The following is a 23462-nucleotide window of genomic DNA, read 5'->3' on the forward strand; positions in this document are numbered from 1 at the left end:
TAAAGGATTTCAGTGTTTTGCATTGTGCAGAAATTTGATAACAAATGTTATCCCCAGAAGATATTAAAGTTCATTACACATTGCAAACAATCAACATCAGTTAGAGGTTATGCAAGATCATTAAGCTATTCATATTGAACACCAGATTGGTTCTAAAGACATAACAATGGCTTTTATAAGGCACGTGTGTTATACAGTAACAGATTTGGTGCTAAGAAACACCGACTTTTGCTACGCATACAAAACACAAAGGACACAGCTCCATGTCTAAAAAAAGCACCACAGTATTGTTTCAAAGAAACATAATAGCCCCAGGTCAAAAAGAATACCCTAGATGCTATAAAGAAGAGTTTTGCAACAAGGCAACTGAAAGTTGACAATTTATTTTCTAGCATATAACAATTTTTCGCATTAATTTACATCAAGAATTAATGCATTCTACGCCATCAGTGCAAGTGGAATGTCCAGCCTAGTGAGCAAACTCAACATTTCTAAACATGCAAAATAACATTTGTTCCTGACATTTGCGCCATCATAAGAATGAACGCAACATTTCCGTTAACAACATTGCACCGCACCAAGCAACAACTGGATATAATCGTTCCCTCTAGCACAACAGCTGAAGAACCGAAACCTAAAAAACAAAAAAGAACGATAAATCTCATTCGCAAACCGCAGTGTTCAATAGGCCCTCGGTTACATTACAATGCTTCTATGTCATCCCTGTTCCTAATGGAGTGGAATCACCGCACAGAGTAAGTTCATCTTGCACATTTCAGACATAACTCGAGCCACTGCATGTAATTACATCATCTTGCCACGTCTCTCCCGGTCACTGTGAATGCATAACACACAGGAGTCGAACGAAATGCGAGAACACGCGCAACATTTGATCCAGCAAATGTGGGCACAGTCTCCGCATCGACGTGAACTGAAAAAAAAAATCCAGTTTACCCGCGACGTTCACGAAGCGGGTGGCACTGTCGGTGTCTAGCCTCGGTCGTTTTTCTTCTGCTTGGCCACGCGGATTGGGGGTGGAGAAATGTGTCGATGCGGGTGCCAGGAAACGAGGAAGAAGCTCGGTTCATCCTCATAGCTTGGCTCGGAGGCTGCCCATGAGCTTTTCGAGTTTCATGGCCTTCCCCAGTCTCCCTTGATCTTCATCTTGCCACTCATGAAGGCTGCCGTCGGCTTCAGGCTGCCCGCAAACATCTTGAGCAGGCTGTCGGTGTCCATGGTGAACACGACGTCGGGCGAGTTGCCTTCCGACGGCTGGCCCTTGCCCACGCTACCCTGTCCCGTTCGGAGGTCCACGAAGAAGTCGTCACCACCTGTGCAGAAAGAGCGAACAGTTTTATTAGCCAGTCAAAAGCTTTGGGAACGGAATCTTGTAAAGCACGATATTGCCTTCATCTTTAGGGCAACTCAAGCTGAGTGAACAGACGCAAGAAGAAGACACAAACAGGGAAAGATGGTTATGTTACTGCAAAAAAGACAGGTCGCCCCACAAAAACTTGCCCAATATACCACCACTGTGAACTTGTAAAGCATTTAGTGTGCTTACTCGTGACCATCCAAGACGAGTATCATGGCCTGCAGCATGATGAGGCAGTGAGTTGAGGTCAGGAAAGTTGCTCATTTTTGCAACACATGAGCGACACAACATTTGGGAAGTAGAGTAAAAACTAAAAAGAACGGAAAAAGCCACCTTTTCTAAATAGCCACAACAAGCAACCATGCACTTGGTCAGGTACCCCTCCCTCCTTCAGAAAAACTGGTGGGTGCCCGGTGGCACGAGGAATCGAACTCAGTGCCTCCCACAGTGAAAGCGGATGGCCTGCCATTTCACCCCTGCTGCAGTGCATCATAACGAACCTACATGTCGAAGCAAAATAATTGCCCTCTCTTTCTAACTACAGTCACGAATTCCTCTCTCGTTACTTGTAAAGTCAAGTGAGCATCGAGGTAATGAATATCCTGTTGTACTACACTGCAGAAGCCCAAGGGAACTGCAGCTGAGCATCACCGAAGGACCACACACAGAAAACCACCAGGGCATATGCGTTGTCTAGTACAAACATGGAGCATAACAGTGGTTTATCGCGCAAATCGATTGTCCTTATAGCACTTCGTTTCATCCTGTGATTACCACAGATGTGCATCCGTACCTCTGTATCTACCTATCAAAGTCCTCGACATTATATTGACACCTTCCATTCCTCATTCTTTTCAACCCCTATCGCTATTTCAAATGATGCCATTCTGTAGGCTTGTGCAAATAGTAAATTTTAGGTTCGAAGCGAATTCGTAGCGAATAGTGATTTGGTCGAATAATTTCAAAGCGAATTCGAATAGTATCTATCACATATTATAAAGAAAAATGAGCATATTTGTCATGACCGAACTACCCTGCACAATGTTTTTAAAGTTGAAGCAAGGCATATGCAAATGTCATTCTTTCTGGTTCAGAGGGAAGTGGAAGCAACTTTGAGTGGGAGCAGGATGTCACTTTTGGTAGAGTGCAAGTGATACAGTATAACCTCATTACAACAGACCTTCATAGTGAAGAGGATTTTGGTCTGTTGTAAAGGGAGTATGTAAAATCCAAGTACTGTTACAACAGACTTTCATGTAAACACTGAATGGGTCTGTTATACAGTCAAACCTCGTTAATACGTACCCGCTTTAAACGTACTAACGGTTAAAACGTAGCTGCGACGAATCCCCGACCGAGTCCCATAGAGCCCAATGCATTCGCTGACCGCTTAAGCCGTAGTGGTTCGCCCTATGCCTACCGGTTAGTGCGTACCCTGCGTACCGCGATAACTTTTTGTGCCATAAAATTTTACTGTGCTGCTCAACTTCCTGACGCCAGAATGTGCCGCCAAAGGTCTTCCGCCTTTTTGAGAAGTGCGCAGATCAGTCGATCCCCGATTCCGACTACCGCGCGATTGCGGCGACGCCTTTGCGAGTAAGCATCGGGAAAGAACGAAGGCGAGGTGGCGGCCACCGACGAACGCGCCGACATGACTTATCGCCGACAACCTTATCACAATAAGTATCTTCAGCTATTTGCTCGGGCACGCGTGCGGCGCAGCGCTACTTTTTAAGCCTACTGCATGCTTTTATTAGGCGACAACCTGAACGCGCTGGGCCGCCGATCGCTGCCGCTTCGTTGTGCGCGGCCGTCTTCAAGGCTGAAGTTGAATTAATGGCACAAATGCTCGGGTAGGGTCGAAGAACTTCAGCCATGTACCAACTAGCCCGACAGCAAACGCTACTAAGCCGTCATAAGGCGCGCACCGCTTTGTAGAAGCGAAAGCAGATCGCTGTTGCGTAGTTAGCGTTGCGGGTCGTGGGCGCCGAGAAACCTCGCTGCATTGACACTATCACACTAAACGCACGTGTACGATACTGCAAGCGTAGCGCGGTTGTAACCATACTGCAAGCTTTTATTAGGCGACCACACAACGCGCCTCCGTCCGCTGCCAGGACCGCTAGAGAATCGCGGAGTGCGCATCGCTTGCATGAAGCTCGCCATCGCTGCGTTAACCGAACAAGCTACTCGCCGCATCTGTGCACGATCTGGAGCGAAGTGGGTACGAACGACATTCCCACAATAAATGCGCGCGTGCGGCACAGCAAGCGGCCCGGTAGTGACGGCGTGAGCCGAGTAGGCGACGCGCTGCACACAACTAGCCGGGAGACGATTGGCTCCACGCGGCCGTACCGCGTTTCACTGGAACTGTGTCAGTTTTCGTTTAGTGGCAGATCGCGGTTAGACGCACACACATATACCGCGGAAATCACACTGTCCCTTCTGTCGCTATGTCGGTCACTGCGTTGACCACGTATCAGGGACCCTGCAATAGTTTCGAAATGCTCTTCGGCGTCGCCACTACGCGTTATCGGGCGGTCGTGCGAGTGTGCCAGGATGTTTTCTCCACTTTGGCAAAAAGAAAGAAAAGGTTTGCGGTGGGTACTTTAGGCAATATTTGCTGTGGCACTCTATTTATTTGGGCGATGGCGTACGCTAGGAGATGAAAATTTGTACTTGGTGTTTAATGCGTACTACCGTTTAGTGCGTAGTTATGCCGCGTTCCCGGCAGGTACGTATTAACGAGGTTTCACTGTAACCGGAGAGAATTACGAGTCACAAACATGGTCTTATTTTTAACGGGGGACCAAAAAAAATGCGATTTTTGGAAAATTGCATTTTCAGTTTCTGTAGCCCATTTCTATCTGATTCCAAAATGTCTTCAATGAAAACTACGTAGAAGTGCTATAAAAAATTTGTTTTGCGTCTGCCGATTTGGCGAAAATTGCGGAAATATAAAAAAAAATAAGCGTTTTTCAAAATTATAGCTCGGCAACGGCGCAACTGGGTGCCACCATTTTGGGCTCGTCGTAAAGAGCATTTCTCCGCGTTCAAGTTCTCCGTTTCAGCTGGCTCCTCCATTCAGTAACAAGCGTACGAAAAACACGTTTTGGCTGCTGCTGCGGTATTACCGCAGAAGCAGCTAAAACGTGTTAATGCTTGCTTCGGTATCGTCGTCTGCTGCTTGTGCGTCGCGAGGTCGTGGCTGTCGAAAATTGCGCTACTTAGTGACGCGTTCGCACTCGTTCTGTGTTTACGGGTCGACGATAATTTGGAACGCTTTAGTTGGGCAGCTGCAAGCGGAAGCTCAATCATCAGATTACGATAGCGCGCCGCACTCGTCGCGAACATTGCAGACGTGCGACTAATAGCGTTGACTCGTTGGACCCGCTGTTCGAGGTTCTTCTTATCAGCACTTCGAAGCTTATGACGAAGACCACCGCGGGACAACTCCTTGTACTCGCAATCGAGCATGACGTACTTTGAAACATCGGGCACCGCGGCCACGCACATCGCAACCGAGCTTTCTACTAGATGTCGTGGTTAGGCCTAACTCCGTTCACGGTGCCGATGTACGAGCCAAATCCGAACTTTGCGGGCAAGAACATCGCGCTAGCGGACATGCGAAAGCGAAGAAGCCGTAATGTCCTTCGTCTCAAGCAACGAATCGCATTGCCCGCTGGCTCCTCAGAACCGCGGATGGGCATTTTGCGCATCGGCAGCGGACCCCCCGGCCAAGCTCGACGCGCAGCGACCGCGCGGAGAAGCGGTGGCAGCGGCTCGCAATTTCGCGTGTCAGCGTCCCAAACGCTACACCAAGCACACTGCGCGCCGTTTTTTTGTCGCTACAGCTAGGCATAGCTGATCATTGACAGACCGGGGATCGGCGGCCTTCGCTCTTAAATCGGTACGTCGATATCCGCGGTGCGCTGCTCCCGTCCCGAAAGTATGCTAAGCGATGTTTGAAGTCGGAAGTTAATGACCGTGGTAGAAAAGTCCGCTTAAAGGAGTCCTGACCACCTTGCTGGCCTGAAATTTTAGTCAATTATATCCGAATGTCCGTTGTACCAGAATCCGTTGTAAACGAAGCTCAATCAATGGAACTAATACGGAGGTCGGCATAACGCCGCAAATTGGTATGTAATATCTGAATGTCTGTTGTAAACAGATCCGTTGTAACGAAGTTATACTGTAACCTGTAAAAAATGTTACGTTTTAAAGTTTACTATACGTTACCTAGAGCATATAAGCCAGTACAACAAGCTTTTAAACTTAAAAAATGATGAATCGATGTGAGGGTAATACAATAAAACCTCATCAATTCTAACTTGGTTATTTTGAAATCCCGCATAATTCGAAGGATTTCTGCAGTCCCGTACTTCACAATGTAAATCTGAGTGGATAATTTGAAGCGGTGGTCAGTACCAGCCCGGTTAATTCGAAAACTTTGGGTGCCATGTGCCAATTCCCGATCCCGATTTAGCCGCAAATCCGCAGAAACGATGGCCCTTAGGAGCCACAAGGCAATGCAATGTAGCGATACTAATGAGTGACAAGTGAAGCATCCCACCCTGGCTGCTGCCAGCGCAAGAAAAAAAAAGAAGTGGTCTCGTGATCAGCTGAAATGTGTGCCTGCGGAAAAGACGTGCTTCACTGCAACACAGCGGTGACACGCAGGCAGCATGACACATGCTCCTCGAACGTCAGCGCTGCTGCAGTGAGCGAAGTGACCTTCGCGCTCTCGACGCAAACTTGTGGTGAGAGCACAAGATGTACAAACTACCGCCATCATGAGATAAGCCCACGCACGAGCGCCCACGCCCTCTAGAGGCGCGCGCTCATCCGTGTGGGGCGACGACCTTTAAAGCGAGCTCTTCGAGCCCTTCGCGCCATCTCTCTAGTGATAACGAAAACACGCTGATGTACCACCGATCTCAGAGTACCGCCGCCGGCAAATGGTGTATATAAATAGCTCGCCGTTAGCATGGCAAAGAACGTGCCATCTGTGGCCGGAATCGTTTCACACCTCGCGCTGCGAAGTGAGGGGTCGTAAGTTCGACTCCCGGTGATGGAACTTTTTCTTCTGCTTTTTTCTTTACCAACTGTTACTCTTTATATTTTACAACGTCATATCCGTGATGGAAATACGTCAGTGGAGCCGTAGTAGACCCCGTCATAAAACACTTTCGTGTTAATAAGTAACAAAAAGCAAGTTGTCAGAGTGGTTGTGGAAGATTATGGGCCCCACACCCTGTGCTCCACAGAATGTGTGCTTGGCACATCGTCAAAGGAGACGGCAATTTACGGTCAAAATGTTATGTCATCATGTCATAGCCATCCCAAATAATAGCAGCGCACTAACCTTTGACCTGGAACTGAAATAGTCCTTTAGTAGCAGTGACCAGCTCGGGGCTCAACTTTTGGCTGATCTTCTGCAGGATTCCGTCAACGCCATCACTGGCAGCGGGGCTATCGGACGCAGCAGCCGATGGTGGCGGTGCTGCACTGGTGCCGCCAATGCCCAGCGATGATACCTGCTGCTGGTCAAACTCGGCGAGAACGTCGTCCGGAATGAAGAAATCTGGCTGCAGCTTGGAGCCTGAGTCGTGACGAGAAAGAAAAGGCCAGTGCACTTAATGTATTGTGGTTTTAGCATGTAAGATCCCACAATTTAAAAAAAGAATGGGGCGCAAGGGAGGCTTGGCATGGGTGCACCTGACCTACTACTTTTTCCTTTCTTTCTATTGCGTTGTGCAATGCTCCCTCCTAACCTTTCTCCTTCCTCCGTGCCGAGAATTGAACCTTCATCCACGTGCTTAGCAGTGCAACACTTCAGTTGCTACAGGCAATGATGGCCATGGGTTCATATCCAGGCAACAATGAAATGTGGCAACGTTAAATGACGAGTGACCTCGATAAATATCAGATTGCCATATCAGAAATGGCTGATCGCCCACAAGCCCATGATCGAGAGGGCATCCATTATTGGAAAACGGCACATACAAATGCGCGTGTGACCGGCGTACCTCCGAGGGCCGCATTTCTGTACGCTTGCTGGCGCCGGGCTTTTTGTGTACATCAACACTACTTCACTTGAAAAACTCTCTCTAATGGAGCCCTCTATTGGTATCTGTTTCTTTGTAACACAAGCTTCACTCACCAGGCACACATGAGTACTGCTCAAAGTCCTTGACTCCTTCCTCTTTCAGCAAGCGTTCGTCAATGCAGAAGTTGCCAGTGAAAGATTGGCTCGGCTTGGTCAGGATGGCGTACGCTGCATCGGCCATGATGGTTGGCTTGCGGCTTGTACTTTGACCGTGCTCGGCGCCCATGAGCATCTCGATGGCTGCTGTGTGGATAGCTGAAACAAAAAGGGGGAAGCATATTTTTTTATTTGTTCAAGTTATGACTGCACATTGTGTAAGCATTCAAAAAACAAACAAACAAAGAAGCCCTTGAGTACGTGTAACTTTTATTCATTAGTGAGTGGGACCATATGAGCATATGAGTGGGACCTAAAAACAACTGCAGGGTGTGTCCAGATAAGATCGAACACGAGGTCCCGGTCACCATTCCCGATTTTGAAGAAACTTGCTGTAAGTCTAGGCAGTACACCCAAAACAATGGTTTCGAAGTTAGTTTTGAGAAAAAAAATTTTGTTCGCCTGAAAAAAATATACAAATTTCGGCCGCAAAAAAACACTTTTCCGCCAATTTCGCGATTTCTGTATTTTGAGCGCACCTAGGGAAAAAACGGTGCACTTCTTGGTCAGAATATTTATATTCCCCTCAAAGAACAACTGAAATACAATCTTATGAGTCTGTTATTTTTCTTGCTTGTCTGTCACGAACTAACCATAAGTCACACACACACCGATCCGAATAACCACTCCGAACTGCCCCTTTATTTCCAACACTCAGCCCTAACCCCTCACACTTTACTCCCTCCGCTCTTCTCCTAGTCCCGATGATGATGATGATCGTGCCATCACGTAGCGCCCTCTCTCGGCTACCCGAGAGAGGGCACTACAGCAACGTCTATTTAGTGACCACAGTTTTGTCCACAGCAAACGTGACACTCAGTAGCTTCGTTTTGACTTCGGGCAATGCATGCGCAATATTACAAAGCTCAGGCATGGTGGAAGCAGTTCAAGATAGAGCTTCAGCCGTGGTCTGCATGCTGGCATAAAATTCACTTGCTACCTTATGATGGACGAATGCTCAGTTGCCGGCCATTTTACCGGCGAAAAAATTACCGTCACGTGCATATGATGGTGTTGGTAGTGGCGATGCGTAATAAGAGATGGGTTCAAAGCCTGTTTTGGCCTAAGACACATGGGTCTTGAGCAGCAGTCACATTGTGAACAAAGTCGCGAATGACGAACATTGTGGCTTTTGCACTGCTTTTATGCAAAATAAGTGCTGGATTTGCATATTCGAAATGAAAATGCATTGATGTAATAGACACTTGCTAATTGTTTTCTTGATACTTTCAGTAACTCGGCATTTGGTTAATTCGGGCCTTTTTTCCGGTTTGGCGAAATTTGAATATGATTTTGCTGTACTTGCATTAAAAGGGACACACAAATCAGCCTTCACTTCACAACCGCTAAAATACGCCACTCAAAGCCTAATTATGCATTACCATAAAACTATGGGCAATATAATTTGTTTCTAGTCTCAAAAATTAACATGTCATAATTTTTACAGAAACCGTTTTCTAAGGCAAGGAATATGTGTGGGAAAGAGCGATACCATACAAAGCTTTATGTTAATAAGCACGACAAGGCACTCCTAGAAAAATAGATACTAATACCACAACTACTGCTCACCTGTCTTTGGCCACAGGGCATTGACGGCAATGCCATCTGCTCGCAGTTCCTCGGACAAGCCCAACACACACATGGACATTCCATACTTGGACATAGTGTAGGCTGTAAGAAACGGAAATGTCACACTAATTGCCCACTGCAGTAACTAGAGGTGTACGCATATTAAAAATGCTAAACGCTTTGCTATGGATCCCTAATGTGCTTTTAGTAGTCCGTAAAACATGTTTCATCTACAAATTTTTTTTAGAAGAGAATACTCTGCTCTCCCACACGAAAGAACTGTTATGCTGAATGTCACATATCGTTTGTGATACTGAAGCTAATGTTTTCATGGCGGTGCCATCCAAATGGCTGAGCCAATGTTTCATTAGGCTGGTAAGCACCTTAGCAAATTTTCTCACTAATTTGAAGTGAGATATTATGGAAATGACCTGTTTATTTGCACGTTCAGCTGTACAAATGTGTGATTTTGAGTAAAAAAGTATAAGGTTATTAGTGGTGCTACAGTGCATACATATTATATGCAAAAGCAAAAGTTGCATGTAAATTTTTGTATTTTGTCTTCAAAAGAAATAGATTGGAGATGCTTGAAGCTCCATGTGTGTTATACACGATGTACTATGCAACAAGAGGTTTTTTCATTAAAGAAAAATCCTGCAAACAAGTCAGAAGCAAGGACAAAACAAAGCCTCTTTATAGCCACACCCTACGTCATTAACGTCATGACTGAGAAATGAAACGGCAGTTATTCAAATGTGCTTGCTTGAAATGTCATCTTCGCGGACATAAAGAAGCAAGGTTTGAGATTGGGCTAGTTAGTAAACCATCTACAACAAGCAGTGCAGGTGTCCATTCCTGTGCTGTTTGTTGAAGACAAAGAGTTTTGTTTATGTATAAGTTGCATTCTTCACAACTCCCCCAAGTGAAGATTTAGTAGAAGGTAGTTATGTTCAATAAGAATTGATTGCTTGCTGCACGATTCATGCAATGCTAGCTCGGCCTGTTAATACAATGCAGCAAATCTCGCCATCGAAGATCCCGATTAAAACTTCAAGTAATTTGTGCGTACAGCATGTTTAGTAAACAAGTTTTCACGTTGGTTTAATTATTCTGTTCCATTTGTCTCTGCTAGAAAACAATAAAAACATGCTCTAGCATGTTTTCGTTACATGGTGATGCAGACGCACGGAGTTAGGGATGTGCAAATATTAGAGTTTCGAATTCGAATCGAATAGTACCTAATCGAATAATTCGATTCGACTTTCAAATAGTTAGTATTCGAAGTTTCGAATAATTCGACAGGACGAATATCTAAAACACGACAAAGGCCAATGGTGCAACTTGGTTAAGGTGGGGTGGCGAATGCTAACGCCAACGTCATTACAGTAGGCCTTTCGTTAAAGCTTTCACCGGCATCCTGGTTCAAAAGCGAGCCCATGCAGATTTTAAACGAGATTATGACATTTCCACATGTAGAAAAACACATGAGAAAACTGTCAAGCCCTTCACAACTTCATTCCCGAAACGAAGGCACGGACTCCTTGTGTAGTTCGGTCGCGCATGCCGCAAGCGTAGTAAAACGTCCCAACTTTGGCCTGCGAAACCCTCGGTCATTGGCTTTGCATGTAAAAATTTGTTCACGCTGGGCAGTCACCACTGCCGCACCGAACCACTCGTTCAGAAACTCCCATCATTCCGGCACTCAGTTAAAACGCTGCTGTGCTGTGAACGGGTGCCCGACAAATTTTGGGCCCAGAGCACCCATGGTGATGAAGCACATTACCGTTGTCAGATGAGCCGTGTTGCGCGACCATGGGGAAAAAAAACTAGCTACCATACCCCCCTCTGTTAGCCGTTAGGAGGTTAGAAGTGGCGCTGCTGACTGCGGCTCTTCTATCAACAAGCCTGCGCGCCCAAAAAGCAGAAACAAAAGACACTCCCGAACAAGTGCCTAATAAAACTGTCGGCACGGCGTAGCATCCTTGATTTTTCCTTTGTTTTGCCGTAACTGGTGGTACACATTTCGTGTAAATATACTATTCGATATCCGATTCGATATTCTATATTTTTGGCCACTATTAGGCACTATTCGATTCGAATTCGATTCGATGTGAAATATCACTATTTGCACAACCCTAATTATTTTCTGATGGAATGCCTATGCATGCTAAAAATAAGAAGCAAGCTAAACGATGCATACTGCTACCAAGGGTGTCTGATTTCTCTTGTTTCAGGTCACAAAAAGAAGGGTGCAAATTACAATCAAGCACTTGTTATGACGAAGTAAACATGGCACCTGTACGCTGGTATCAGAATTGCGTAATGGGCCTCGGCATGTGTGAATATTGGAGCACTTCAAATATGCGAACAAATATTACTGTATTCGCATTCGCTTCGACGTGAACTTAAATTATTCGAAATTTTGAAGTATTCAAAATGAACGAATAGGCACGTACTACACCACATGTAACCCCCCTGTAAAGGGGGTTTCACTGCTGCTTAGGGGTGCTATGCCGTGAAAACCCCTATCCAGAAAAAATTCGCACTGCTGCGAAGCCCCACTTCAAGACTAAATGAACATATTACCCTCACATCAATTACTTATTTTTAAGTCTAAAAGCTTGTTATACGGGCTTATATGCACTAAGTACAGTAAGTCTTAAAACATATTTTACAAGTTATCACTTGCATTATTCAGAGTTGCTTCCACTTCACTATGAATCAAAGTGACATTCACACATGCCTTGTTCAAATATTTAAAATATTGTGCAGGTTAGTTGGGTGGTGACAAATGTGCTCGTTTTTCTTTATTATATGTAACAAATATTATTTGAACTATTCGATTAAAAATTGTTCATCCAAATCACTGTTTGCTTCGAATTCGCTTTCAAACTTATATTTACTTTTCGCACATCCCTACTAATGCTCATAAAGAAGGCTTCAGTACCTAGGTGGTTCTGAAACCAGATTGGTTTCATGATGAGCGGTGGGCTGAGCATGAGAATGTGTGGATTGCTGGACTTCTTCAGGTGGGGAATGCAGTACTTGGAGCTGGAGCAAGAAAGGAAAAAAAAGAGACACTTAATTTTGTTACTTTACTAAGCACTGCCATTCGATTTCTGTGGCATGAACCCATCTAGACTCATGCATTTCTGTAATTGTAATTATAGCACAAACACATGAAACAAAGCGCAACTGCAGAAGTAAGCATTAAACTGAAATCACACAGGTTTGGGAGCAGTTGAAAACACACTACGGCTTTTGCGCCAGAGATCAATATGGGTACGAAAATTAAGATTTCGGATTTCGTTGAGTCTTTTGTATATTGTGCACATAACTCTCAACAGCCTGAAAATGAACTTCACTTCTTTCATAACTGTAGAATTTAGGAGTAAAGAAAATATCAAACTTATACATTAGAGAGGTACAATTTTCATGCACTGCTCATTCTCGCAAGTTCACGATATAAAATTCAAAATGTTACAGCTACAAAAAAACTTCCTGTGGATAAAATGTACGCAAACTGAAGGCTAAACTAGCGTAATTCAAAACTTGTGGATAGAGCAAAGGTATTTCTGAAAATGTTGTAAACAGGTGAATTTTTCCAAAAACCGCTGTATTTGCTCTCTTCTTTTGTGAAGCAAATACATTCAGCTTTTAAAAACTTGCTGGTCTGTAAGAATCTAATCTGTTTAGAAGTTGTCTCGAATGTTTCTGTTATAGCACAAGTTTACATTTTATAAATCGGCTCAAATTCTCAGTTTTAGCAAACAATTAACCTTACTTAAAAATCTGTATTAAAAAAAAAAACGACTTTACTCTTTCTTACAATCCATTCTACAGCTGCTCACAGGCTCTTGAAAAACAGCATTAAAAACATTGCGCATTATTCCATTTTCAATGACAATGACAGTACAAGTCGCAGCTTCTCCAGGATACACTGAGGCCTCAAAAGAATGAGGCATCAAAACAAGGATTCAACATTTTTTTTTGCAATTTTTTTCGTAGCAGCCTAAAAATGCCTATGTTGTCACTTGAAAAAAAAAAAAAATCAAAATTTGACTGTCAGAAACAGCACTGCAGGCCTTGTCACGGATGTTATCACGTTCGGTGACTGTGTAGAATGACTTTTTATTTATTCTTTGTGCGATCCTGATCAAAAGGAATGGGAACAGCGGAAAGCATGACTTTCGGCACATTCAGCTCAGCCTGGTGTCGGCTGGCCAGTTAAAGGGTGTGTATCCAACTCCGATACGCCTTGCTTTATGGTTAGGCGAATCTGTGCTTTCAGTCAGCGTCACCGTAGTGCTAGAACCTTAGTCCGACTGGTGCTAGGCATGACTGGCAGACATAGTGCGCACGAAGCAGGTGAAGGGGGGGGGGGGGATCCCCCCCCCCCCCCAGATCACCTGAGTGAGGAGTGCAAAGTCCGCGCCATACTTTTACTCAGCCAGACCAGTCCTGTCACTGTTGTTTAAAGAGCAGGGTTATGGCCACGCAAGTTTTTGACGATAATGGCGGCCGAAGGTACCTAATGTTGCATCCCAAGAACTTTTTCTTCCCCTCTTTACTCCCCCGGAAAGACGAGGAACAAAGGCAGGCTAATGTGAGAAGCACTTCAACACTTCATTTTCATTTTTTCGTCCATTGTTAAGCACATTGTCTTTTAGACTCGACCAACAGATGAGGGAGGGGGTGAGGTGATGCTTCAGCCTGTGCGATAATGCGAGCCTTGTTTTTGAGCAACAAAGACTTGCGCTTTTTTGCCGACTGTGACATCATTGTTCGCGTTACCGCAGCTTCGGGAAACAATGACCGAAGCATGCGATCACTCGTTGTGAAGCTAGCCCTAGTCAAACCGCCGGAACCGGAAGCCGTCGTCCGAACGCATCGTCACACCCTACCAGGATTTGCCTCGCAACTCCAATTTTGTACATACGTACGTACATAAATTGGAAATTCCTGACATTGAAACCATTCTCACAAACTTTCTAAAAACGATTGAAAATACTATAAAAATCAAATTAATGCGTGTAGTTTGTATACAGACACAATTCGAAACGCTTCCGACGTTTTTTCTGAACCTACGTGAAAGCGCGTTGCATCGCCATCACTATCGCGGTATGGCAGCTTTCTGTTTTGTTTACGTTGCACAGCGAGTCACCGTTGCGCCCGGTATGCCGGCTCTAAACAACATCTAGTGTGGTTTTTTTTAACGTTATTAAGGTCTATGGTTTGTCAAGACATTAAAAACACTTTTGAGAATTTCAATAAGCTGTAATTTGAATAATTTTGCTCGTGGTTGTCGCGCAAAAAACTTTGTTGAAGTGGAAATGCAGCTGTGAAGTAGTTCGTATTGGAGGCTATTTCGAAGCATTTACCCTATGGGACATCGACAGGGAATGAAAAAAACCTTCGTTGTGGCGGAAATTTTGTTGAAGCGGACTTCAACTGTACATAACTAGCCTCTGGCTGTCCCCATTTTTCTAGGCACCATATCACCAGAGAAATCCAGTTCAATGAAATGGATGTTAGTTCAAGCATCGAGCAGCCTTGCTGTCCGAAAAAACCTACGTGAGGAATGTGCCGCGAACGTTCACGGAGTGCATCAGGTCGTAGCGCTTCATCTCTGTGTTCTGCGTCTGCGTCAGGCTGATGGCGCTTGCATTGTTGACCAGGATGTCGATGCCGCCAAACTTAGAAACGGCATCACCGACAGCCCTCTTGACCTGCTCCTCATCGCGGACGTCAAGGACGCAGGGCAGGCACTTGCCTCCCGCAGCTTCCACTGATGAGGAGAGAGAGAGAGGGAACGAAATTTAGGTTAACCAACACATGCTGTTGAGTATGTAGTATATAGCAGAGCATAATTGGACTTAGATTAAATTAAATGTGTAGCGGCGTGACCATATCACAATCAGCCGACTTTGGAAATGAAGACGAAGATGCAGCGTGGCTCGAGGCATGCGAGAGGTTAGAACGCTCTGGTTTTTGGTCTAGCTGTATGCGGCTGCTGCTACCCACTTTGTTTCGCCCACGTGCCAATAAAGCAGTGATGACGGCACGGCGAAATGTTGAGCAGGGAAATGTGACGGCGGCCGACAAGGCCGTGCCGTTGTCGCTGCGTTATTGGCACGCAGGTGAAGCAAAGCGATAGCGGCAACCGCGTACAGCCAGACCGAAAACCAGAGCGTCCTAACCCCTCGCATGCCTCGAGCCCTGCTGCGTCTGCGTCTCAGAGGCCGGGTGAATGCGATGGTCACACCGCTACAAGAGGTTGTCGCTATTATGACAGGGGATACCATCATTAGGCAACACTTTCCAACGTAGAAGGGTACTTGTCTGGGCTAGCTGGTAGGAATTCATGGTACAGTTACTTGCACTTTTCTTGAGAACTTAGGACCGGGGTAAAACAGACACAATCGCAACTTTCCAACAGCTGCCATCATTTATTCAACATATGGTCAGCATATAAGAGGCTCATCGCTAGCCAAGTTGAGGCAGTGCGAACTAGTGATGCTAGTACACAAGCACGTTGGTAGGCAAGGACACCACCTTGAAGTCTTTGCTGTTAAATGTTCAGAAGCCGCTTGGAAAGGAGAAGGGGGGGGGGGTGAATGCTAAGATGCTTTTGCATACATGCAACGTACAATGATAAAGCACTTGAAGAAGCACATGAGACAAGAATTCAATCATAGCCAGATGGTCATCCTCTATATAATATGCATGTGCAGCAGATGACATCAAATCTGCATGTGTGGTTCCTGACAAGTCTTATCTGACAACCAAGACGGCGGACATATGCAGTAACCTCAAAAGGTGTCAATGCGATGACTTGCACCAGTATTTCTGCTCCCTTCGGTTGCTTTTATATAACGATTTCTATGTAACTAAGAACTTGTGACTGGTTTCATTACTTGACAGTTTTATAACTGATTGGCTATTTTTTGTTTACTTACTAATGCCTACTGTAGGTAATTCAATTTATTCAGCAGTCCATTTGTTGAAGAGACGAGCTGTAACAAGTGATGCAGCTATAAGCAAATCAATATGGTCAGAAACATGCATTAAAGCACCCGAGGCTGCGTGGGGTACAGCAGCCACGTGGGTGCGACTGTTCAAGACAGGTGAAGACTCAGTATTTGCTTTTTCACCTCAATGCTTCACCAAATAATGAATGATGATTTGAACTGGTGCTGCTATGGTTAGATAACAATGGCCACTTTGGGCATTGACACCAAATACTATTATGAGCATCTTTTCTTTTAGGACAACAGTGAATTAGGCCAGATTGTACTGATTCATTATGTCCATTGTGGATTGCTGCTATACTCAAACCTCGATATAACGAACACGGATATAACGAATTATCGGTTATAACGAAGTAAATGAAGAATAGTCTTGTCATGGATATAGTGTTAAAAATAAACATTTATAACGAATTTTTGGATATAACGAAGTTACTTTCGTGGCAGACGTGACTGTTATAATGAGGCTTGAGTATATCTTGCTGCCACTGTGCATTAGATAACTGCTCAGCCCTGACCGCAGTGACATATCAACAGAGTAACGTGTAGGAAAAGTAGCTTGACATCCATTTGAGACAACCGTACATAAAGATAACAACATTCATTTCATAATCAGAGTGTGGCCCTGTCCTTTTGTGTTGACTCCCTGTCTTCGTCATTTGCACTGCAGAAGTACTGATACACTTTTTCCTACTTTTATTGAACCAATCAAAAGCACTTTTTTCGAGCTGTAGCAGTGATGAGATCCAGTGCTTCCTAGAGGACACAGGTACAGGAATCATGCCGCTGAGTGAAAAATCTTGTGCGCTAGGTGTTCATGCATAGCAAAATCACCTTTCTCTCGAGCTAGCACAGTGAGGCTCAATTTCGATGCTGGTGTCACCACAATACCATAAGGGGTAATGCAAAATTTCAATAACAAATGTGAGCAAAGAAGCAATATGCGAAAGGCTGCATAGGATGCACTGTAAGAGCCTACACAGCTCACTCTATTTACTCTACGTCTGGCACATTAATTAAGGTTGCCAGGCAGAATAACGGGACTAATTCATTAAGCTTTAGTATTTGCTGAGTTTCAATAAATTATATTTTCAACGTAAGCAATTGTAATTGGTTACTACTTTCGGCAGCATGTATAAGCACAGCTTACAGACAGAGAACCAAGAAATAGTGCACCACAAAACAAGGAACCTTGACACCATGCCAGCCCTGAAAAGTCATTAGAGTCGCTGCTATTTGTACAGTTGCCTGTCATTCTGTAGCATTTTTTTTTAACGAAACAGAGGAATGTTCTTTTAAGCAGCTGCAGCAGCGCATAACAGATTGCATTCACCGACACAGAGAGCACAAATTCTCCTGCACTGGAGACACCATGCCGCTTTTTTTTTGTTACAGACAGCACTCATGTGCTCGTAAGTGTTCACGGTCACAGCTGTAAAACTAAGTCTAGGCATTCCCCGAAAACTTGTCAAAACTCTGCCACGCGTGAAATGTGGTCGTTTCCTGGTCAAGAGGGCGCCTTGGCCAGATCACCCGCAGCTGCATCTCGTTTTTGTTATGAACGTTGCTCAGCTTTCTGCTGCATTGGGCATACAAACTGCCGGATTCAATCACAGCTATCACTAATGCCCCAGTCAGTTGTGTAAGTTACATTACGTGATAACAATCACAGGGAGCACACCGACAACTGAAAAGGTACTTTGTGATTACGCACAATAAATACTGACTGAGAAGGAAGCAATACCAAAGGTACGTATGAGCACAAGAACAACAAAAGCCAAGCTGCTGATACCAGATCTTCACAGCAAGAAAGCATCCTACTCTGATAGCATGGTACAGGGTACTGACACACAACTGGACAACCTTTTACTCTAGACGAATTTCCAGAATTTACATGGCCAGCTGATCAACAAATCCGCATTGAACTTCTAGTTTCTTCCAACAACGGCGCACTGCCACAAAATAACTTTTGCTGAATTGCAGTTACCTATCCTCTCTCAATCAGTCGGTCAGGCATGTGCCCATTAAGCCTAAGTAGATTACACTGCACGAAAAAGCAACTGCATACGCTACCTTTTCCACGTGCTTATCTTAAGTTTATCGACTGTCAGCTGGCATTCCACTCATACAATGAAGAAATAAATTTCCAGCTGTAGGTGTGTGCACCGCGATAATATGAGTCTGCCTGCTTGCCCATAGTGTTCTCCGGTGCCGTTTGATGCTACAAAAGGAACGACTAGCACAACGATACATTCTGAGAAACCCGGATCGACATATACATAAATACACAACAACAGCTGCACCGTAGCTTATTGAGTAGAAGTGCCACATGCATGGTATGGAAGATGGGGGGTTTGGCTTTTAGAAGTCGGAAATCTTTGTCACCTTGTTATAATTTCATTTAGGTCATCAATTCTGCATTTCAAATAAAAAGAATTTTCTATGCTTTGCTTCGTTCTGCTATCTGTTGGCTTGAAAGGTAAAGTAATTTGCGTACCTCAGTTCTTCTCTGAATCTTCTCAGGAGGAGCAACAACTTACGTTACAAGAAAGGACAAACCATGGGTACAATCGTACTAAGCTTCAAAATGTACCAATAAACTTGGTTTCTAACCCGTCTACTCGATTCCTCTCATGAACTATTTCTTAAACCATTCATTATGATGTCAAAACTTTGTTAGTAGTGAAATTTTGTCACGTTCACAGGACAAACGCAATGGCCTTTCCAGAGCCATGTTGACCGTAGTCCTCAATTATTTCACTCTACCCTTAGGTTCAAGGCAATAATGATAGGAATGCCGAAAAGCATACTGTTGTAGATTCTGGCAAATTTCGGATGGACTTTGGTGCATGCAACATCTCAGCCCTATTTCTCACCCTTTGTTCTCAACTGCCAAGTGGTTTAGCCATGGTAAAAGCACGATGTTCTCTTTACCACTGTTGCCATAAATGCCACTAAAAGCAACTACCATCCTACTGGCAACCTCTGTGGAAACAGGGGCATAGGGAAACTTCTTAGGAAGTTGGTTTATTTGATGGGAAATGAACAGGTTTTAATGCAAGAATGAGAAGAATGAGAGGCATTCACGAGAAATTTTACCCACCCACCGGGCGAACCGATTCACATTCACTCATGAGTGTGGTGACTTGCATTCACTCCACATTCCCTTCACGGGCATCATGATGGGCATTAGTGACAAAAGGTGTGAGCATGAACAGGAGCGAGGGTGCACGCTGGTTAATGAGAGCGTGAATGAAAGTCAGTAATGACAAGTTTGAGCGGAATCTGAGTGTGAATGCTAGTGAGTGAGAGTCGTTCAGTGTTAGCATGAACGCAAGTGCCAATGAATGGGAGTGGACCGAGTGACGGGACACCGATGAGAGTGAATTGAGGCAACTATAACAGTGAGTGTTGGTTAGTATGAATGGGTGCGAGCAGAAGTGTGTGTACAATCTAGTGTTAGCGTGCAGTACCCACGGGTTGAAAACGCAAAAATTTAGGGCTCAGTAATGCACACACTTTCGTTTCCAGCGTGTACAGTTCGTGTCACATCTGTGTAATTTTCACTGGAACACGTACATCAGAGGCAACATTGCCTTTAGCAGCCATATTTGCAGCGACATGACATGTTTATTTCAATCAGTGAGTGCTGTGCACTTGCGGGTATCTATTTATTCCACTGGTCTATGAGTGGGCGAGTCCAAGTGAGACAACCATGCAGTGTAAAATAAATTAGTAAAAAAGACGCAGATACAAGAATACACATAATGGGCCAGCGTATGAGCAAAGCAGCAGTCCTACCTTCCTTGGCAGCTGTATAGATGGTGCCCGGAAGCTTGGGGTGGGGGTCGGCAGTCTTAGCGGCGATGACCACGTTGGCGCCGTCCTTGGCTGCCTTCAGAGCAATCTCCTTGCCGATCCCTCGACTGGCGCCCGTGATGAACAGCGTTCTCCCAGCTAGCTTGCTGCCAGTAGCACACAAAAGACTTCTGTAACTCTCGGTGTGCTTGTTGCGAGAAAGTGCAACTGCTTATCTCCATCGCTAATCGCGGAGAAAGTTCACAAGTGGGCAAGTAAACAAGAGCCCTTCTCTTGCATGTCGTAGCTATAATTCTGTAAACATGTAACCAGAAACAGGTCTTACTGGATCAAGTTGCGATTTGGTGTTGCTTTTCTTGAGAGAGACTAAACCACCCTTAATTGTCAGTTCCTTTTAGTATGTGCAATGGAGCTCAAGCAATCAAGCCTATTATTTTGCTATGTCCTCATTATAGTGCATTTAGCAGTTAAAGATTGAAGCTTAAATGAGCACACAGGGCAAGCCTCTCATTCAGCACAACTTTCCTTCGTGCTTAGAGGGACACTAAAGAGTAAAACGATTTTTCTCGTATTAGTAAACTACTTTTTCACTATACCAAAAACACTACACTTGCTGCGAGAAGACACTTAGTAAGCGAGAAAACGCGCAAAAAGAAAATGTGGGTGGCGGCGCCACCTTGAAGTTTCCCCACCAATCGCCATAACATCACATATTTTGACGGCGCCTACTAGGGCCTACGTAGTTCCTAATCGGTAAAAATGACATACATTGTCCTCTGAGGGGGCCATAGATTTAACATACCAAGTTTGAGTAAATTTGGTTGGGCAAATGGCGCCAAAATACGATAAGTACACTTTGAAATCCGTGACGTCACGCGCGGAGATTTCGGCGCGAAATTTAAAAATGAAACTTTAAACTTAATTTTCTCCTATATTATTAACCTATGATGGCTAGATTAACGACTTTAGAGTTCTCAGAGTACAATTTATCAATCTATTCATTGTTTCTCTTTAGTGTCCCTTTAACATCTGGTGGCAAAAATGGACTGCAATATCAAGTAGCTGATTTCCAAAACAAAATATGCAGCCTTTAATAAGTGCATTAGAAGAAAAAGAAAGTTTGTTGGCATTTCTTTGACCTGGAACAAGGAAGGCAAAGAGTATATCAAAAATAGATAATTGTTATGAGGACAGCAGCTGATCCAGCCGGCTAACAGTGAGTTTTAGTTATGGCTTTTCCTTATTGTGCTAGCACAAACCCTTAACCCACTCTGGGGAGTACAAATTGATGAAGCAGAAAAATCTGCGTTTCACAATTAATGATTTGCAAATACAAATATTTATTGAACAATAACTGAACAATTATTACTGTAAACAAAAATGATAAGAGCACTGAATACAGCATGCAATGCTTGTTTTCACACATGGGAAATCAAAAATTGACTGAGATTTGTAAATCTGTATTTAAACACCCAGCTGCGGCACCAAGTAAGTGGCAAGCTTGTGCCAAGCTTTCGAGAAGGGGCCTCCAAATATATATAGACATTTTTTTTTTTTTCTTTGAAGGAAACAAAATGAAACATAGATATTCGGAGACGTAAACAATTAACTCTTTTTACAAAAATAATGCAGTTTTTACTCTGTTTCTCCCTTCATCTTTTTAGTAGTTTAATTATTTCTTCGATGTCAGGCCATCACGTTGGCCACATTCACACTTAACCAAGCGGTAACATTTGCCGGATGCAAGCGACGTTATTGCGTTTCCTTACAACCTTGGTTCCCGTCTCTTTGTTTGTTTGTTGTTTTCCCTACAATTACCGACGTGGTTGATGGATGCCACGCACCGTTCACGAGTGCCTCGACCACCGTCAGTCTAGAGCCCCACAGCAACAAATTTCACACAGAGCAAAGTTTCTGCGTACACAGGTTATCCGCTTTCTCAACCGTATCAGCATGTGCGAGCTCGGTCAAGGCCGCACAACTTCGGAACGACCGCTGGAGGGAAGTGAATTTAATCGCCGATGAACCGAAAGCTGTGGCCCAATGCGACGGTTCCAAAGTGCTCTTAAAAGAAGCTTTCAATTTCCGATTCAGTGGCCCGCACGAATAGAGGCATTACTGCTTCAGAAACAAGTGGAATAAAAAAAAAAAGAAAGCTGAGAGTTCCTTCCAAACATAATAAGAAGAAAAGTTCGTTGACCATTGATGCATCGAAAAACAACTTCCTCGTAGCCTCTACGGAGGTCGAAAAAGAAACTGCAACAGTGCGCACATCTTAAATCTGGGCTCTAGATACTTATAAACGGCAAAATTATGTTTGTCTACACTTTATGCAGCTTAGGAACCTTTTTTGCTCGATAGTGCACGTAAATTTGATCAAATCGGCGCACCTCGCAGAGGTGACACGCAATAGCTTTACGTTTTATAACGACCCGTAGTTCGGAACAGTTGCGGTTGCGACTTCAGCGATATCCACTGATCCCACTAGGTGGAAAGACAAGGACATCGAAGGCGTTGACAGAGTTCACCGGGGCTTGCTTGAGAGGCTAGGGGGGCAAAATTCACGCTGCACGCTACAACTTACCCCGTGTTGATCATGGTGAGGCCGCAAATCCCCCGACTTGGTTAGTGCACGACACGACTCGAATGCCTTCGGCGAACCCGGATGCAGGGCGTTCGAGTGAAGGGTTCGGTTATCTCAGCGAGATTGTTGCCACTGCGCTTGGTCGGATCGCTCAAGGTAAAAGTGTCAGTACTTATGCACGCAGCGTATCCGTCCAGTGTGCCGGTCGCAGTCCACGGGAAGTAGCAGCGACGAAAGCAGAGAACAGTGCGTGGCTTGTAGTTCCGGAACACTTCGATAGAGGTCGCTACTGTACATAATAGTTGTCTAGATAGATACCTTGATTACCTTAATGTATCCATAGACAAATAAACAGAAAAACGTGACGTTCATTACGTCATTAATTGTTTTGTTTTAAGATTAAGCTTTAAAACGCGACTACTTGAATTTAATAAATAATTTGTATATAGTGAAACGCAATAAAACGAGCCTGGGTAGTCTTTCATCAAAAGCGTTGCCTCAAAGATTGGCCTTTTAACGCCTCTTGTTTGTGTAGCCAAGAGACGTGCATAATAAACCAGACGTTTGTGAGCCACTAAAAAAGCAAACCGTTATATTTAGCATTCGCAATAATATACTCTTCGAGGTTTGTTCTTTGTAGATCAAAAAATCCTTCTTGGGCTCGCCTGTTGGAATAGTGGCGCCATCTTCGCTAGACGCGGCAACTAGAAGAACGATATCATACATGGCCACTACAGATGGCCACGATATTGCAGCCTCCAAGACAACATGTTCTTGATGACCTTAAGATGAATTTAACTCTGACGTCAAGTTGTGACAAAA

At 44.4% G+C, this 23462-nt stretch overlaps 1 protein-coding gene across 1 annotated transcript; it reads right to left on the reverse strand.

Moving 5' to 3' along the window:
* Positions 1–645: 645 nt before the first annotated feature.
* On the reverse strand, positions 646–22860 carry LOC119405209 (hydroxysteroid dehydrogenase-like protein 2). Its single transcript, XM_037672019.2, is given in 9 exon segments — positions 646–1146; positions 1149–1331; positions 6741–6977; positions 7539–7739; positions 9210–9311; positions 12157–12260; positions 14784–14997; positions 20039–20202; positions 22641–22860. Coding segments are annotated over 9 exon segments (1275 nt in total). The 5' UTR covers positions 22655–22860; the 3' UTR covers positions 646–1090.
* Positions 22861–23462: the final 602 nt, after the last annotated feature.

The sequence above is a fragment of the Rhipicephalus sanguineus genome, chromosome 9 (assembly GCF_013339695.2).
Source record: "Rhipicephalus sanguineus isolate Rsan-2018 chromosome 9, BIME_Rsan_1.4, whole genome shotgun sequence".
Taxonomy (NCBI): Eukaryota; Metazoa; Arthropoda; class Arachnida; order Ixodida; family Ixodidae; genus Rhipicephalus; species Rhipicephalus sanguineus.